Below are 19,679 nucleotides of genomic sequence, written 5' to 3' on the forward strand. Positions count from 1 at the left end.
GAAGAAACACTGCCAAAATCTTTCCATGAAGCTACAGTTACCCTGATTCTGAAACCACATAAAGATTCAACCAAGAAAGAGAATTGCAGACCAATCTTCCTCATGAATATTGATGCAAAATACTTGATAAAATACTGACACATAGAATTCAAGAACACAACAAAAAATCATCCAAAATGATCAAGTCAAACAACTCTGAGATATTATTATTATTATATAATATTATATATTATACCTGTCAGAATGGCTAAGACCAAAAATTCCAAGAATAGTTTATGCTGTAGAGGATGTGGGGTAAGAGGGTGACTCCTCCATTGCTGGTGGGAATCCAAACTTGTACAACTACTCTGGAAATCAGTGTGGTGGGTTCTCAGAAAATTGGGAATCAACCTACTCCAATACCTAGCAATACCCCTCTTGGGCATTTACCCAAAAGGTGCTCAACAATACTACAACAGCATTTGTTCATCTCTATTCACAGCAACATTATTTGTAATAGCAAGAACCTGGAAAAAAACCTAGATGACCCTCAACTGAAGAATGGATAAAGAAAATGTGACACATTTACACAATGGAGTATTATACAGTGGTAAAAAACCAATGACATCATGCAATTTGCATGCAAATGGATGGAACTAGAAGAAACCATCCTGAGTGATGTAATTCAGACCCAAAAATATAAGCATGGTAAATACCCACTCATAGGTGAATACTAGCTGTAAAGCAAAGAATAAGGAGCCTACAGTCCATGACCCCAGAGAAGATAAGTAACAAGGAGAACCCTAAGAGAAGCATCCATAGATCTCCTTAGAAAGGGAAAATAGACAAGATCTCTTGAGAAAATTGGGCGTGTAGGGGGAGAATGGAAGGCAGAAGGAGAGTAGGAGGAGAAAAGAGGAGGGGGAGGAGAACTAGAGGGACTGGGATGGTCAAGATGGAGAAAGAATAGAGATGGAGAACAAGGAAAGAGATATGTTGATTGAGGGAGCCATTATGGGGCTAACAAAAAACCTAGCACTAGAGAAATTCCCAGGAATCTACAAGGATAAAACCAGCTTTGAACCTAAGCAATAGTAGAGAGGGTGCCTGAACTGGCCTTGTCCTGTAGTCTGATGGATGACTGTCTTAAATGTCATCATAGAACCTTCATGTAGCAACTGATGGAAGGAGATGCAGAGAACTACAGTCGAACATTCGGCTGAGCTCCCCATGTCTAGTCGAAGAGACGGAGGAGTGAGAATATGAGCAGAGGTCAAGTCCATGATGGGGATACTCACTGAAACAGCCTACTTGATCTAAAGGAAAACTTCCAGCTCCAGCCTGACAGTGAGGATACCAGCATAGGAACAAACTTGGCCTTGTGAATGCAGGTAAAAGTTGTATGGCTGGGGCAGACTGTGGGTCCACTGGCAGTGAGACCAAGATTTATCCCTACTGCTTGTTCTGGCTTTTTTGAATCCATTATCCCTGGAGGGATACCTTGCTCAGCCTAGCTATATGTGGTAGACTTGGTTGACTCCCCAATGAAAGTCATATTCTCTCTGAGGAGTGCAATGTGGGGTTTAGGGGGGAAAAGTGGAGAAAGCAGGAGGAGGAGAGGGAGTGGGAAATGAATTTGGCATGTAAAATGAGAAAAGATAGTTTTTAGAATAAATTTAAAAAATAGTAATACATAAAAAAATGATGTGTCTAAGCATAATTTGTACTAGTGACTGTACACAGTCTTGACTCAAAGTGCCTTGCCCTTGACAGTGACTGTAGACAGCTGTAACTCAAGTGAACTTTTTGCTCATATGAATTTTCCTAACTCTCTAAACACTGTCAGAGTATAAATTTTCTGGTGCCCTGAATAAAGGTGGCTATTTCATGGACCTTATTCCACCTTATTTTTGGGCTGCATTCTCCCACGTTCATGCTTCCAATTAGAGTAATAATAATTACAGACAATTCAAATAGTTTTCCATTTTTGTTTCTGCTTACTTGTTTCTATATATTCCCAAATATAGAATACCACATATTTTGTAACTAGCCCATGCTTTTTTTTTTTAATTTGGGAATTTTTTTAAATCATAAAATAAAATTAAAAATATAAGATAGATCAAAACTAATGCATCACAATAGGATGAAACAAACAAACAGAAGGAAAGGATCCCTAGAAAATGCACTAGAAATAGTTACATATGCAGAGTTCCACGCTTTAATACTCTCTGGAAACTCATAAAAGCACGAAACTGGAAACCAGAATAAATGTGCAAAGGAAACTCTTTCTGCCTGCACATGGTTCCCTGAGCCCTGAAGGGAAGAAATTTGATGGAGATACCAGATAGGTATTCCAAGGTTTCTCATTTTCTGTATAATGTCGCAGGTGGGTCTGTGTTTGCTCCTACCTGCTATAGAAGGAAGCTTCTCTGATAATGGCTAAACAAAGCACTGATTTTTGAGTACAACAGATTGTCATTAGGAGTCATTTTATTGCTATGTATTTTGCTTGTTTGTTTAGACCAGTAGTATTTGTTTTACCCTAGGTCCCCAGGCTAGCTAATTTCAGATTTTTGGTTATTCAAGTAGTGTCAGGTATTGCTTCCATCTCATGGACTAGATCATAAGTAAAATCAGATATGGGGTGATGGTTAGTTACTTCCACAAGTTTTGTGCCACCCTGTCCTAGCATATGTTTCAGGCCACTCACCATTTTAAATTAAAAAAAATTGTGGACAGGTTGGTATTTATATTTCTCCTTTGGTAGAGTTCAGAGTACTTTCTTATACCAAAGATGCCAGCACATAGGATGAAGGCTTTCTGTAGGTACCAGCTCAATTTCATCATGTTCAATGAGTAGTATGAGTGCTGTCTTCAGTAGTAAGGATCTCTCATCAGTTTTTGGTGAGCAATTTATAGTCTTGGCAACAAACTGGATTGTTTTGGGTTTCTCATGAAAACATTTGGCCTACAACTCAATTAGATGCAACTCACACCCGGTCCTGGAAGTATTATTTGATGACAAGAGCTATCCACAGCTGTCTTCCCTGTGATTTGGCAATTTGATTTAGATCACTTTCATATATGTATGTATTTTAGGGAGCATCTACTATATTAGGTTTTCATAGCTCCTTTTAAATGGTCCTTAACTTGAGTTGTCTCTCCACAATTCCCTTCCTCATATCTTCTTCCCTTTTCATCCCCAGTTCATCCTCCCATTCCATCCCCCTCCCCACATTCCACTTGTAACTATTTATTTTATTTCCCTTTCCTAAGGAGATCTATCTGGGCCTTCTTCTATCCCACCTCTGCCCAAGTCCATTACTCTATATTTAACTTTTATTACTATATGTACTGTAGATCAATTACCATTGACTTAACAGCTAATATCCACATATAATCAAATATATATCATGACTGTCTTTCTGGGTTTGAGTTACCTCACAAGCAAAGATTTTTCTAGTTCTATTTATTTTTCAGTTTAATGATTTCACTGTTAAAAATGGGTAAGTATATTTCCACTGTGTAGTATATCACATTTTCTTTGTTCATTTATCTATTTTTCTGACAAGCAATTTGGTCAGGATAGTACACTTACGATTGCTTAGCAGGTGATTCTGCTGAAGTGGATTGAGGGTAGGCGCACTCCCAAGGCTGGGCTGGCCAGTCAGTGCTGCATGAGCAATTCCATGTTGAGGTCCAGGAGCAGCAAGTGGAGACTGTATCTTATCTTTATCCCAGGAGGATTCGCTTCCACCTAAAAACAATATTGAAATAAAAAATTTCAGTTGAAAGATTTTTCCTTGAAAACCTTTAAAATTTTTCATTGTAGACCTGCAATCAATTGTACTTCTTAGAAATTCTTTATTGATCTGCAAACTCACAATCCTAGTTCCAGACCCATGAAGGCCCACAAACAATTTTTGTAAGGGGCTACCTATCTTGGATAAGTTGCATTCCACGTTTCTCTTCTTCCCCATTTGCCATTTGCAAACACACAAGCCTAATTCCAAACCTATGGCCTACAAACCTCCCTTGGTGTGTGGCCACCTTTTCTGGGCAAGTAGCTTCTTTGTGTTGCCTTTGCTTTATCTAACCCACTGAAATGTGCAAACATACCAGCTTAGATCCAGACATATAGCCCTTAAATCTATTCATTTGTGCACCCTCTTTGAATGGCTCAGCTCATGCATCAGCTTATCCTAACTCAGCTCAGGTTTTTTTTCACATTTCTTGCACTGTCCCAGTCTAAGGAAGAGTAGATTACCATATCAGACACAAAAAAAGAAAGAAGTCCACATGACTGTCCAAATCAGAAGAAAACAACAAAAACCATAGCTTCAGTACAAAAAGCAAAAGCAGCAACAACAATAAAAAGCACAAATGACCAAAACAGCATGTCTCTCACAAAACCCACCAGGATCATGTCAGTGTTCTCTAATGGAAGCTACTTCAACAAATGCAGGAACACACAATATTTAAAGAATAATCATAAACTTATAAATGAATTCAAGAAATTTAATGAAGACATGAAGAAACACTTCACTGGGTGAGTTTCTGGCCCGCGGCGCCAGCCAGGGACAGGGATCTCGGGGGTCCCTTGGCCTCCTGTCTTTCTTGGGCTCTCTGCAGGACCTATATTCCCTGGGTACTGCCTCTTTCTTCCTGGCCCACCCAGCTTCCGTCCAGAGCCCTCCCCACTTGCCCCCCCCCCCCCCGCCCTCTTTTGGCGCATGGCATTGGGAGCTGGGTCCCAGTCCTCGGGGCGGCCGGGCAGGCTGCACTTCCTTTGTTTCGGTGGCCTGCCTGCACCAAGGAGGGTAGGCGCTTTGTATGCGAGCTGCCCAACCAGCACGGAGGCCTGATCTCTCGACCCCAGGAGAACCAGCGTTGGGGTGAGTTTCTGGCCCGCGGCGCCAGCCAGGGACAGGGATCTCGGGGGTCCCTTGGCCTTCTGTCTTTCTTGGGCTCTCTGCAGGACCTCTATTCCCTGGTTACTGCCTCTTTCTTCCTGGCCCACCCAGCTTCCGTCCAGAGCCCTCCCCACTTGGCCCCCCCCTGCCCTCTTTTGGCGCGTGGCATTGGGAGCTGGGTCCCAGTCCTCGGGGCGGCCGGGCGGGCTGCACTTCCTTTGTTTCGGTGGCCTGCCTGCACCAAGGAGGGTAGGCGCTTTGTATGCGAGCTGCCCAACCAGCACGGAGGCCTGATCTCTCGACCCCAGGAGAACCAGCGTTGGGGTGAGTTTCTGGCCCGCGGCGCCAGCCAGGGACAGGGATCTCGGGGGTCCCTTGGCCTTCTGTCTTTCTTGGGCTCTCTGCAGGACCTCTATTCCCTGGTTACTGCCTCTTTCTTCCTGGCCCACCCAGCTTACGTCCAGAGCCCTCCCCACTTGGCCCCCCCCTGCCCTCTTTTGGCGCGTGGCATTGGGAGCTGGGCCCCAGTCCTCGGGGCGGCCGGGCAGGCTGCACTTCCTTTGTTTCTGTGGCCTGCCTGCACCAAGGAGGGTAGGCGCTTTGTTTGCGAGCTGCCCAACCAGCACGGAGGCCTGATCTCTCGGCCCCAGGAGAACCAGCGTTGGGGTGAGTTTCTGGCCCGCAGCGCCAGCCAGGGACAGGGATCTCGGGGGTCCCTTGGCTTCCTGTCTTTCTTGGGCTCTCTGCAGGACCTCTATTCCCTGGGTACTGCCTCTTTCTTCCTGGCCCACCCAGCTTCCGTCCAGAGCCCCCCCCTAGCCCCCCCCCTCTTTTGCATCCAGGCGGGCTGCAGTTCCTTTGCTTCTGTGGCCTGCCTGCACCCAGCAGGGTAGGCGCTTTGTTTGCGAGCTGCCCAACCAGCACGGAGGCCTGATCTCTCGGCCCCAGGAGAACCAGCAGTGGGGAGAATCAGCATTGGGACGAGCCAGGGTTGGGCACGGAGACCTGATCCCTTGGTGCCAGGAGAGCCAACATTGGGGAGGCCGCGTTGGGTAGGCAAGGAGACCTGATCTGGTAAAAGAAGATCCATAAGGGAGTATTTGGAAGAAGAGATGGGCAGACGCCAAAGCAAGAATTCGCCCAACAAACTGAAAAGCAACATGAAGCCACCAGAAACCAGCGACCTCACAACGGAAGGACATGAACACCTTAATCAAGAAGGAGAAAAGATTGACTTCATGAAAGTTATTGACGCCCTTAAACAGCATGTAAAAAACGCCCTTATAGAAATGGATGAGAAATATAACAGAAAGTTTGAAGAATTGAATAAATCAGTGAATGATACCCTAGAAAACCAAGGAAAAACAATCAAACAGATAATGGAAACAGTTCAAGACTTGAAAACTGAAATAGAGGCAAAGAAGAAAACACAAACAGAGGGCCGGCTGGACATGGAAAATCTAGGTAAACGAATAAAGACTACAGAAACAAGCATAACCAGCAGAATACAAGAGATAGAAGAAAGACTCTCAGATTCTGAAGATACCATAGAGAAAATAAACACACTGATCAAAGAAAACAGCAAGTCCAACAAACTCTCATCACAAAACATTCAGGAAATATGGGACACAATAAAAAGACCAAACCTAAGAATAATAGGAGTAGAAGAAGGAGAAGAAGTGCAGCTCAATGGTCCAGAAAATATATTTAATAAAATTATAGAAGAAAACTTTCCCAACCTAAAGAAAGATATACCTATGAAGGTGCAAGAAGCATACAGAACACCAAATAGGCTGGATCAAAAAAAAACATCCCCTCGCCATATAATTATCAAAACACAAAGCATTCAGAATAAGGAAAAAATATTAAGAGCGGCAAAGGAAAAAGGCCAAATTACTTACAAAGGTAAACCTATCAGACTTACACCTGACTTTTCCATGGAAACCATGAAAGCCAGAAGGTCCTGGATAGATGTACTGCAGAAACTGAGAGACCATGGATGCAAGCCCAGATTACTATACCCAGCCAAGCTTTCGTTCACTATAAATGGAGAAAATAAAATTTTCCAGGATAAAAACAAATTCAAACAATATGCAGCCACAAATCCAGCCTTACAGAAAGTAATAGAAGGAAAATCACTAACCAAGGAGTCCAATAATGACCACAATAACTCAGGCATCTAGAAACCCTTCATCAACACAAACCAAAGAAGGGATACACACAAACTCTACGACTAAAAAAAAAATGACCGGAGTTAACAACCACTGGTCATTAATATCACTTAATGTCAATGGTCTCAACTCACCTATAAAAAGGCACAGGCTAAGAGATTGGATAAGAAAACAGGATCCAACATTCTGCTGTTTACAAGAAACACACCTCAACCACAAAGACAGGCACCTACTCAGAGTAAAGGGTTGGGAAAAGGCCTATCAAGCAAATGGACCTAAGAAACAAGCAGGTGTGGCCATACTAATCTCTAACAAAGTTGACTTCAAACTTAAATCAATCAGAAGAGATGGAGAGGGGCATTTTATATTCATAACAGGAACAGTTCATCAGGATGAAGTCTCAATCCTGAACATCTATGCCCCTAATATAAAAGCACCCACGTACATAAAAGAAACATTGCTAAAATTCAAGGCAGCCATCAAACCGCACACACTAATAGTAGGAGACTTCAACACTCCTCTCTCACCAATGGACAGGTCAATCAGACAGAAACCTAGCAGAGAAATAAGACAATTAATGGAGGTAATGAAACAAATGGACTTAACAGACATCTATAGAACATTCCACCCAAATAGGAAAGAATACACCTTCTTCTCTGCAGCTCATGGAACCTTCTCGAAAATTGACCACATAGTCGGTAACAAAGCAAACATCCACAGTTACAAAAAAGTATTACTAACCACCTGCGTCTTATCAGATCACCATGGATTAAAGTTAGAATTCAACAACAAGGCTACCCCCGGAAAGCCCACAAAGTCATGGAAACTGAACAGCCAACTACTGAACCATACCTGGATTAAGGAAGAAATAAAGAAAGAAATTAAAGTCTTCCTGGAATTCAATGAAAATAAAGAAACAACATACTCAAATTTATGGGACACTATGAAAGCAGTCCTAAGAGGAAAGTTCATAGCACTTAGTGCCCACTTAAAGAAAACAGAGAAAGCTCACATTGGAGACTTAACAGCCCACCTGAAAGCTCTAGAAAAAAAAGAAGCAGACTCACCTAGGAGGAGTAGGAGACTGGAAATAATCAAACTGAGGGCTGAAATCAATAAAATAGAAACACAGAGAACAATCCAAAGAATCAATGAAACAAAAAGCTGGTTCCTGGAGAAAATCAATAAGATTGACAAACCCCTATCCAAACTAATCAAACGGCAGAGAGAGAATTTGCAAATTAATAAGATCAGAAATGAAAAGGGGGACATAACCACAGACATAGAGGAAATTCAGAGAATCATTAGATCTTACTACAAAAGCCTATATGCCACAAAGCTGGAAAATGTAAAGGAAATGGATACTTTCTTAGATAAATATCATTTACCAAAGTTAAATCAGGACCAGGTGAACAATCTAAATAGACCTGTTAGTCGCGAAGAATTAGAAGAGGTTATCAAAAACCTCCCTACCAAAAAAAGCCCAGGACCAGATGGTTTCAACGCGGAATTCTACCAGAACTTCCAAGAAGACCTAATACCTATACTCCTTAATGTATTTCACAATATAGAAACAGAAGGATCATTACCAAATTCCTTTTATGAAGCTACAGTTACTCTGATACCAAAACCACACAAAGACTCAACCAGGAAAGAGAATTACAGGCCGATCTCACTCATGAATATCGATGCAAAAATCCTCAACAAAATACTGGCAAACCGAATCCAAGAACACATCCGAAAAATTATCCACTATGATCAAGTAGGCTTCATTCCTGAGATGCAGGGCTGGTTCAACATACGAAAATCTATCAATGTAATCCAGCATATAAATAAACTGAAAGAAAAAAACCATATGATCATTTCATTAGATGCTGAAAAAGCATTCGACAAAATTCAACATCCATTTATGTTAAAAGTCTTGGAGAGATTAGGGATACAAGGGTCATACCTAAATATAATAAAAGCTATATACAGCAAGCCGACAGCTAACATCAAATTAAACGGGGAGAAACTCAAAGCCATCCCGCTTAACTCAGGAACACGACAAGGCTGTCCACTTTCGCCATACCTCTTCAATATAGTGCTGGAAGTTCTAGCAATAGCAATAAGACAACATAATGGGATCAAAGGGATTCGAATTGGAAAGGAAGAAGTGAAACTTTCGTTATTCGCAGATGATATGATAGTGTACATAAGCGACCCCCAAAACTCCACCAAAGAACTTTTACAGCTGATAAACAGCTTTAGTCATGTGGCAGGATACAAGATCAACTCCAAAAAATCAGTCGCCCTCTTATACACAAAGGATATGGAAGCAGAGAGGGAAATCAGAGAAGCTTCTCCATTCACGATAGCCACAAACAGCATAAAATATCTTGGGGTAAACCTAACCAAAGAAGTGAAAGATCTATTTGACAAGAACTTTAAGGCATTGAAGAAAGAAATTGATGAGGATACCAAAAAATGGATGGACATCCCTTGCTCTTGGATTGGGAGGATCAACATAGTAAAAATGGCAATTCTACCTAAGGCAATTTATAGATTCAATGCAATCCGCATCAAGATCCCATCAAAATTCTTTACAGATCTGGAGAGGACAATAATCAACTTTATATGGAAAAACAAAAAACCCAGGATAGCCAAAACAATCCTATACAATAAAGGATCTTCTGGAGGCATTACCATCCCTGACTTCAAACTCTATTACAGAGCTACAGTAATGAAAACCTGGTGGTACTGGCATAAAAACAGAGAAGTCGACCAATGGAATCGTATAGAAGACCCGGATTTTACCCCACAAACCTATGAGCACCTCATTTTCGATAAAGGAGCTAAAAGTATACAATGGAAGAAAGAAAGCATCTTCAACAAATGGTGCTGGCACAACTGGATGTCAACCTGTAGAAGAATGAAAATAGACCCATATCTATCACCGTGCACAAAACTCAAGTCCAAATGGATTAAAGACCTCATTATCAGCCCGAAAACACTGAACCTGATAGAAGAGAAAGTGGGAAATACCCTACAACAGATGGGCACAGGTGATTGCTTCTTAGGTATAACCCCAGAAGCACAGGCATTAAGGGCAACATTGAATAAATGGGACCTACTAAAACTGAGAAGCTTCTGTAAAGCAAAGGACACTGTCATTAAGACACAAAGGGAACCTACTGACTGGGAGAAGATCTTCACCAACCCCGCAACAGACAAAGGTCTGATTTCCAAAATATATAGAGAACTCAAGAAACTAGACTTTAAAATGCTAATTAACCCAATTAAAAAATGGGGCACTGAACTGAACAGAGAATTCTCAACAGAAGAACTTCAAATGGCCAAAAGATACTTAAGGTTGTGCTCAATTTCCTTAGCAATCAGGGAAATGCAAATCAAAACAACTTTGAGATACCATCTTACACCTGTCAGAATGGCTAAAGTCAAAAACAACAAGGATAGCCTTTGCTGGAGAGGCTGTGGAGGAAGGGGTACCCTCATCCATTGCTGGTGGGAATGCAATCTTGTGCAACCACTGTGGAAGTCAGTGTTTCGGTTTCTCAGGAAATTCGGGATCAACCTACCCCTGGACCCAGCAATACCACTCTTGGGAATTTACCCAAGAGATGCTCTATCACATGTCAAAAGCATTTGTTCAACTATGTTCATAGCAGTATTATTTGTAATAGCCAGAACCTGGAAACAACCTAGATGCCCTTCAATGGAAGAATGGATGAAGAAAGTATGGAATATATACACACTAGAGTACTACGCTGCGGTAAAAAACAATGACTTCTCGAATTTTGCATGCAAATGGATGGAAATAGAAAACACTATCCTGAGTGAGGTATCCCAGACCCAAAAAGAAGAACATGGGATGTACTCACTCATAATTGGTTTCTAGCCATAAATAGGGGTCACAGAATCTACAATTGGCGAACCTAAAGAAGCTAAGTAAGAAGGTGAACACAAGGAAAAACATATCGTTATCCTCTTGGATAAGGGAAGTAGACAAAATTGCCGGGGAGAAAAGTGGGATCTTGGGGGTGGGGTGGGAAGGGGGTAAGGGGAGATGGGGAGAGAAAAGGTAGAAGGGAAGGAGGGGGGACTTGGGGAAATAGGAGGATCGGGATAAAGGAAGGTTGGATAGGGGAGCACGGAACCACAATCCTTAGTTAAGGGACCCACTTTAGGGTGGGCAGGAGAATTGACCCTAGAGGGGCTCCCAGGAGCCCAAGCTGAGGTCCCCAGTTAGTTCCTTGGGCAGCTGAGGATAGGGAACCTGAAATGACCCCATCCTAGCGCAATACTGACGAATATCTTGCATATCATCTTAGAACTTTCATCTGGCGAGGGATGGAGATAGAGACAGAGACCCACACTGGAGCACTGGACTGAGCTCCCAAGGTCCCAATGAGGAGCAGAAGGAGGGAGAACATGAGCAAAGAAGTCGGGACCACGAGGGGTGCACCCACCCACTGAGACAGTGGAGCTGATCTACTGGGAGCTCACCAAGGCCAGCTGGACTATTACCAAAAAAAGCATGGGATAAAACTGAACTCTCTGATCATGACGAACAATGATGGCTGATGAGACGCCAAGGACAATGGCATGCAGTTTTGATCCTACGCAATCTGCTGGCTTGGTGGGAGCCTAGCCAGTCTGGATGTTCACCTTCCTAGATATGGACGGAGGGGGGAGGACCTAGGACTTACCACAGGGCAGGGAACCCTGACTGCTCTTTGGACTGGAGAGAGAGGGGGAGAGGAGTGGGGGGAAGGGGAGAAGAGTGGGAGGAGGGGGAGAAGAGTGGGAGGAGAGGGAGAAGAGTGGGAGGAGGGGGAGGGAAAGGGGAGGCTGGGAGGAGGTGGAAATTTGTTTTTTTTTCTTTATTCTTCTTCTATCAATAAAAAAATGTTAACAAAAAAAAAAGAAACACTTCACTGAACTTCTGTAGCATAATAGTAAATGCTATAGTGGTGCTGAAGAAAACACAATTTCACACCTGAATGAGATAATGAAGATAAATCATAATTTAAATCTGAATTCAATAAAGAGACCAAAACAACTAAGGGAACACAACGCTGAATAGGAGATTGAATTGAAAAGCTTTATACCCTATTAGAAAATTCAGGAGAAATTTACAAATACAATGAAGGGAGTAAGTTTTCAGAACGAGAGGCAGACAGGATCTTCCACCACAACTCAAGAAGCTTTCTGAGTTGACAGTCACATGCAAAAAAAAAAAGTTTCTTCAAAGAGAGTCTCACTAGGTATTTTAACCATACTTTTTATAGGTCCTAATTCTAGGAGTAGCTGACCAACACAAAAGGAGCACAATGGTATTTTTGTAGAGTTTTTGTTTCATATTGCTTTGTTTGAGCATTTTTCCTTATGCTTGAATAATCTGATTTCTGGTTTTAGTATTTTTGTGGTGATATTATTGTGTATGAGTTTTTTTGTTTGTATATTTGTTTAAGAGAGATAAAGGTAAGTCATGGGAGGGTAAATGGGTGGAGAGTTTCTGGGAGGCGATGGGGAGGGGAAAAGCATTATCACAATTTATTTAGAAGAATGAAAATAGACCCATATCTATCACAATGCACAAATGTACAAATAGTAGATCCAAGTAGATTAAAGACCACAATTTGAATCCTAAAAAATAAAATTGCTAGAAGAAAAACATAGGCAGTACAGTAGGTGTAGGAAAGTACTTACTAAAAGGAATTCTTTTGCCAAGGAAATAAGGCCGACAACTAAAAATTAAAAATCTGTATAGCTAAGGAAATAATCCAGTCAAAAAGAACTCTATAGAATGGGAGAAAAACTGTCGGGTACAATCTTTTCCAGGTATATCTGACAGAGGAATAATATCTGAAATATATAAAGAATTCAAAATATAAAGAGTCAAATTATCAAACCAACCAATTAAAAAAAATGGGCTAGTAATCTTTTTTTAAAACAAAGTTTTCTCATTAGAAGAAATAAAAACCGATGTAAAGTACCTCAAAAAGTACTCATCATCCTTAAAATGGAGAACAATAGACAAACAAAAACCACAGTGTCACGAAAAAAAAGAATAGCATGTCAGTTTAATCCACGTGATTACCAAACCAACAGAGCCTATTGAATTAGCTTTTGTTTGTATCTCATTGTTTAAGGGTGAGCACCTAGGTCTGAGTATGGCATATACCACACAACACTCAGTTGATTCAAGCTGGATCTGAAGAGAAATATTCTTTCCTGTGGTCTATCTTCCAAGGTTTTAGAAAATTCTATGTGAACAAAAAGAGAGATGCAATTAACCAGTTTTTCTAAAACACTTCACCAAAACCTCTCTTTATTACAAATGAAGACCATCGCAGAAAGCCACAGTGGGACACAATGCAGAGATCAAAAGATCATGGGTAACAAGATACATTTGCATCACAAGTCCCACATCTTGAGCTCAGAAAACCTCAAAAAAGAGGAAGTCTAAAATATTTTAGGGGCCAGAAAGTCTCCTATGAAAGAGTCTGTCATAGAAAAGGTTGTTTGTGAGTTTTTAATATGTTCCATGGTTTGGGGTATTTAAACACTTAAGGGAAGACTAAACAATTCTCCATAATACTGGAGATCTGCTAACCACAGTGACGATCTCAAACATACCTTACATAATAATAAATAGATTTTGAAAGTACTTATATATTAAAAGCTTTAAAATAAATGCTACAGACTTAGATTTCAATCTTGGCATATCATTTGCTTATTTAAAAGCATGGATGTTATTTACACAAAAACATAATTAAAGGAACAATAGAATATAAAATACTTAAGAATCAACAGTATCATCCATTCTTCCATTGAAGGGCATCTAGGTTGTTTCCAGGTTCTGGCTATTACAAATAATGCTGCTATGAACATAGTTGAACAAATGCTTTTGTCATATGATAGGGCATCTCTTCGGTATATTCCCAAGAGTGGTATTGCTGGGTCCTGGGGTAGGTTGATCCTGAATTTCCTGAGAAACCACCATACTGCTTTCCAAAGTGGTTGCACAAGTTTGCATTCCCATCAGCAATGGATGAGTGTACCCCTTACTCTACAACCTCTCCAGCAAAGGCTGTCATTGGTGTTTTAGCCATTCTGACAGGTGTAAGATGGTATCTCAAAGATGTTTTGATTTGCATTTCCCTGATTGCTAAGGAGGTTGAGCATGACCTTAAGTGTCTTTTGGCCATTTGAACTTCTGTTGAGAATTCTCTGTTCAGTTCAGTGCCCCATTTTAATTGGATTAATTAGCATTTTAAATTCTAGTTTCTTGAGTTCTTCATATACTTTGGAGATCAGACCTTTGTCTGTTGCGGGGTTGGTGAAGATCTTCTCCCAGTCAGTAGGTTGCCTTTTTGAAGAAAGTGTGGAACATATACATATTAGAGTAATACTCAGCGGTAAATAAAAATAATTGACATTTTGAATTTTGCATGCAAATAGATGGAAATAGAAAACACTATCCTGAGTGAGGTAACCCAGACCCAAAAAGATGAACATGGGATGTACTCACTCATAATTGGTTTCTAGCCATAAATAAAGGACATTGAGCCTATATTTTGTGATCCTAGAGAAGCTAAATAAGAAGGTGAACCCAAAGGAAAACATATAGTTATCCTCCTGGATATTGGAAGTAGTAGACAAGATTGCCGGGCAAAAATTGGGAACTTGGGGGTGGAGTGGGATGGGAGTAAGGGGAAATGGGGAGAGAAAAGTGAGAAGGGGAGGGTGGGGAGAGCTTGGGGGAATGGGATATTTGGGATAAAGGAAGGGTAGATATGGGAGCAGGGAAGTATATATCTTAATTAAGCAGCCATCTTAGGTTTGGCAAGAGACTTGACTCTAGAGGGGCTCCCAGGTGTCCAGGGAGATGTCCCCAGTTAGTTCCTTGGACAGCTGAGGAGAGGGAACCTGAAATGGCCCTATCCTATACCCACACTGATGAATATCTTGCATATCACCATAGAACCTTCATCTGGCGATGGATGGAGATAGAGACAGAGACCCACATTGGAGCACCAGACTGAGCTCCTAAGGTCCAAATGAGGAGCAGAAGGAGGGAGAACATGAGCAAGGATGTCAGGATCGTGAGGGGTGCACCCACCCACTGAAACAGTGGGGCTGAACTATTGGTAGCTCACCAAGGCCAGCTGGACTGGGACTGAAAAAGCATGTGATCAAACCGGACTCTCTGAACATGGCGGACAATGAGGGCTGATGAGTAGCCAAGGACAATGGCACTGGGTTTTGATCCTACTGCATGTACTGGCTCTGTGGGAGCCTAGCCTGTTTGGATGCTCACCTTCCTAGACCTGGATGGAGGGGGGAGGTCCTAGGACTTCCCGCAGGGCAGGGAACCCTGAATGCTCTTGGGACTGTAGAGGGAGGGGGGAAAGGAGTGGGGGGATGATGGGGAGAGGAGTGGTGGGAGGGGGAGGGAAATGGGAGGCGGGGAGGAGGCAGAAATTTTTTTAATAATAATAAAAAAAAAATAAAAGAAGAGTTAAAAAACATTCAGAATTCAAAGGGAAAAAAAAGAATCAACAGTATCGATATTTTTAGGTTTATCTGTCCGGGTAGCAAATATTTTCATAGATAACAGGTATGTTTACACATAAAACATGCTGAGTAATATATGAAAGTATAGATTACAACTGGAATCTCTACATTCTACTTTGATCACCCATGCTAAAGAATGTATCAAGATGTATACTTACTGTACATCTCTAAATTGTCAGAGTCCTTAGTGCTCTAGCTATTTTGCCTGGCATTTAATATATTTTGAGAACAGAACCATTAGAAAAAAAATCTCAGAAAGCTATTCAAAACATTTTGAGGTTTCATGGGTATTTCTTCTTTAAAACCCAAACTTTTTTTCTTTTTTTCTTTCCTTCCTTCCTTCTATCTTTTATTCATTTTTTTCCTTTTTCCTTCCTTCCTTCCTTCCTTCCTTCCTTCCTTCCTTCCTTCCTTCCTTCCTTCCTTCCTTCCTTCCTTCTTTCCTTTCTATTTTATCTTTGTAAGTAAATTGCCTATTTCTATTTCTGAGACAAGACTATCAGTAGTTTAACTTCTGATCCACACTTAACACATATCTAGAATTTTTTTCTTTTGAGGGATCCTTTCAAACTTTTTGTGGCCAAAATAAATATCTGATCCAATTGCAACAGTTTGATTTCAGTTTGATTTCATCTCTGACATAATTATCTAAGACAAGAAAACATATTTTCATAATATGCATAAGCACAGAGGATTTTCTGGGTATGCATACATTAACAAAGTTTTTTAATCAAATGAGAAGCAAAAAAAGTATCTGATAGTTCACAACCAAGTATAAATATTCAGTTAACCTATTTTGAGGTTGTATATGATAGGGATTTGGTTTAATTTATTGCACTTGATTAATAAACCATAAATCATTCCTTTAATCATGTTGAGGTGTGATCTGCTCACTTAGGAGATTCAAAACTTCTGTGACTTCACCAATTGTTCTCTTTTTATCTAGATGTTTAATGCAGCACAGTTGCTATCTAAGAGCAGGGGAATAATTTATGGTTTGGTGAAATCACTTAATTTAGCATTCACAAATTTAAAATTCCAATTAAATCAATAGGAAATTGTTATGTGGTAATTTAGAGGGGTGGTATGGGAGGGTAATTCTTAATAAATCATGAAAATAATCAAACCACAACACTGAAGATTCTTTATAGTAAATTTGGGTCTATAAATTTTGATGTGGGAGTGTCATATATCAATCTATTGATTTCATTGGCTAAGTAATAAACAAACTGCTTGGGCTCATAGCTTAGAACATAGGTGGGTGGAGTAAACAGAACAGAATGCTGGGAGGAAGAGGAAGTGAGCTCAGAGATGCCATCCTCTCCTCTCCTGGGCAGACACACGCGATGAAGCTCCGACCCAGGATGGACATAGGCTAGAATCTTCCCGGTAAGCACACCTTGGGGTGCTACACACAGATGATTAGAAATGGGCTAAATTAATATGGGAGAATTAGCCTAGAAGAGAATGGGCCAAGCAGTGTTTAAAAGAATACAGTTTCCGTGTAATTATTTCGGGTAAAGCTAGCCGTGGGGGTGGCCGGGTGCCAGGGACACAGCCCCGCTGCCCTTATTTCAACAGATGGCACCCAGTCGTGATGGACTAAATCCACTTAAAAACCTGAGAAGGCTTAAAAATAAGGAAGAGAGAGTTTAACACAGATTTTTGCTGTTTGTTGGTGGCGTGCGCGGCTTCCTGGGGCTGTGCTGCCAGTGTGAACTCTGGCTTTAAAGCATTTCAAAGGCTTTTTAGGGGACTGGATGTTTCTGTTCCCGCTTGGGATCAGAAGGAAAGTGCTCTGAGACACTGTGGATGGATGGCTCAGCACTCCCCGCCTGCATCTGGGCAGCCGGCCGAATCAGGCTTAGGCAGGCGGAAGAGCATGGCGGATTCCAGCTCTGCGTGTCAGATTTGGCTGTAACTTGGATGAAAAGAATTTCTGTGCTGCATGCTCAGTCTCAGAATTAAAGTGCTGAGTGCCGCTCCTACCTGGCGGCCCCAGAACTAGCACAAAATGGTACGTCCTTCATTTTGAGATTTTCCTGACTCAGCAGCAGGAAAAAACTGGCTGTTTTAAAATGCTGGCTTTCTGGGCTGTGCCACCATTGCAATCTCTGTCTGGCTCCTGCGGGAGACAGAACTTTTGAATGGAGCATTTGGAGTAAAGTGCTACGATTTGTTTGATGGCAACTAGACTGCTGTGTGCCTAAAAGGGGGACATTGCATGCTGCAGCTCAGAGGCACAAGCAGCTCTGCCATGCTAGTGGTGCAATGTGCAAGGATCAGAGGCACAAGCGGCTCTGCCATGTTGGACTGGGCGGGGCCAGCAGGCAGTACCTGTTTTTGACCTAGGAATGTCACAGCTTAGATTCTTAAGGGCCTAGTGATTTAAAGGCGCAAATCAAAAGTGCTCCTGGATAGTAAAAAATTGCAGAATCACAATAGGACAGATTCAGACCACTAAATGAGTCATACTGTTTGATGAATGTACGTAGGCTTGGGAGAGAGAAGAAAAATAATATAGAGAATAAAGTTAATGGTTTTTTTTAAAGGTAAAGTCTTTAAAGAGACAGAGTACAGATAGTTAAGAGATTAAAAGAAAAAGAAAAATAAGACATGTAAAAATGGAAAATTCACAGAGAGTCTGGATTATGTACATTGTGTTTTCATTAAAATTTTTGACTGTGAAGGAGCTAATTACAGAGAGACATTTCATTATATGGATTGCCAAGTGTAACCAGAACAGATATCATGAGGGTATGACTTCAGAATTTGGGTCTAAGGATATGATGCTTTGGAGAGGGTCTTCTTTTGTTTTCACAGAGGACCAGACCCTGAGGATTGCGTCTATCCCGATATGGTATGATAGACCACAACCTCCCGAAAATTTTCTGTGAACACCCTCAAAAAATTACTTCACTCAACTGCCAACTGAGATAAACCTGGCACACAGGTTACACCCTAAACGATCTAATTAATGCCGCCCCCATTCAGCAAGAAGCAGTTTGGAGAGAAAAAACTGCGCCCATGTTCCCAAAATATTGTTTATAAACGTTCTTTTACATTTAAAGGGGGATATGATATAGGTATGAATAATTTGCATTCACATGGATTTTACTTTAGTGATATAAATTTAAGATCAATATTGTTTTATGTATATGTGTTTCTGATCTTGATTAAGGTACTGTGATTGTGTAGTTCATTTAAAAATGTAATGTATAATTAGAAATATAGATTGTTAATAGATAATCATAATAGTCAAGTTTGTAGTTATGTTAGTTAATATTTTCTAGATGTACATAGATATATTTTAAATAGGCATTCTTCATATCTTTCAAAACTTATAGAATATGGCATTTTAAATGTTTTAATAACTTAGGTTTTTTCATGACAATGAGACATGTCTGCTGCTGGCAGCACCAATCTACTTCAAGAAGAAGATGGGCATCGAAGAGGATCCTTATGGAGTTTGATAGCCATTTGGGCAAGAAACTGTTCTTGCCTGGACTATTGCATAAATTGGACACAGAGAACCCTCAGAGAGAGGACTGCTAAACTTGCCTAAAGGTGAGATGATCTTTCAAGGTTCCTGATTCATGAAAGAGTCTGCAAGATTCTTCAGGACAAGCAGATAGTGATGCCTTTGAAATTTTCTGCTTTGTGGAAATGTCTGCTGGAAACTATGGGCCTGTAGGCCGAAGATGTATGCCCCAATGGTACAGAGGAACTTTGGGTGACTGTCCAGGCAGCGAGATGTCTCTGTCATTTCTAGAGTTTGTAAGTTGCTTACTTCTTATTTGCTTAGGTAATATTGTATTCTTCTGGAGTCTTTGATGGAGTTAAGAATAGTTCTAGCTTTCCATTGTTATGATAAAAGATAACATAGATATAAATACTGTAACTGTAATTTTTACTTGATAACTGTTTTGTTATATGTTATTTTGCTATATTAAGGTTAAAGCCTTCCTTTTTTTGTTTAAACAGAAAAACGGGAAGTGACGTGGGAGTGTCATATATCAATCTGTTGATTTCA

The 19,679-nt window shown here is 40.9% G+C and overlaps 1 protein-coding gene across 1 annotated transcript in view; it reads right to left on the reverse strand.

Moving 5' to 3' along the window:
- Dach2 (dachshund family transcription factor 2) overlaps window positions 1-19,679 on the reverse strand; it is a 511,747-nt gene that overhangs the window by 113,901 nt on the left and 378,167 nt on the right. The window contains exon 5 of the mRNA XM_075956831.1: window positions 3,578-3,736. Coding sequence (XP_075812946.1) covers window positions 3,578-3,736 — 159 coding nt within the window. The remainder of the gene's footprint in view (window positions 1-3,577; window positions 3,737-19,679) is intronic.

This window comes from Microtus pennsylvanicus, chromosome X (genome assembly GCF_037038515.1).
Source record: "Microtus pennsylvanicus isolate mMicPen1 chromosome X, mMicPen1.hap1, whole genome shotgun sequence".
Taxonomy (NCBI): domain Eukaryota; kingdom Metazoa; phylum Chordata; class Mammalia; order Rodentia; family Cricetidae; genus Microtus; species Microtus pennsylvanicus.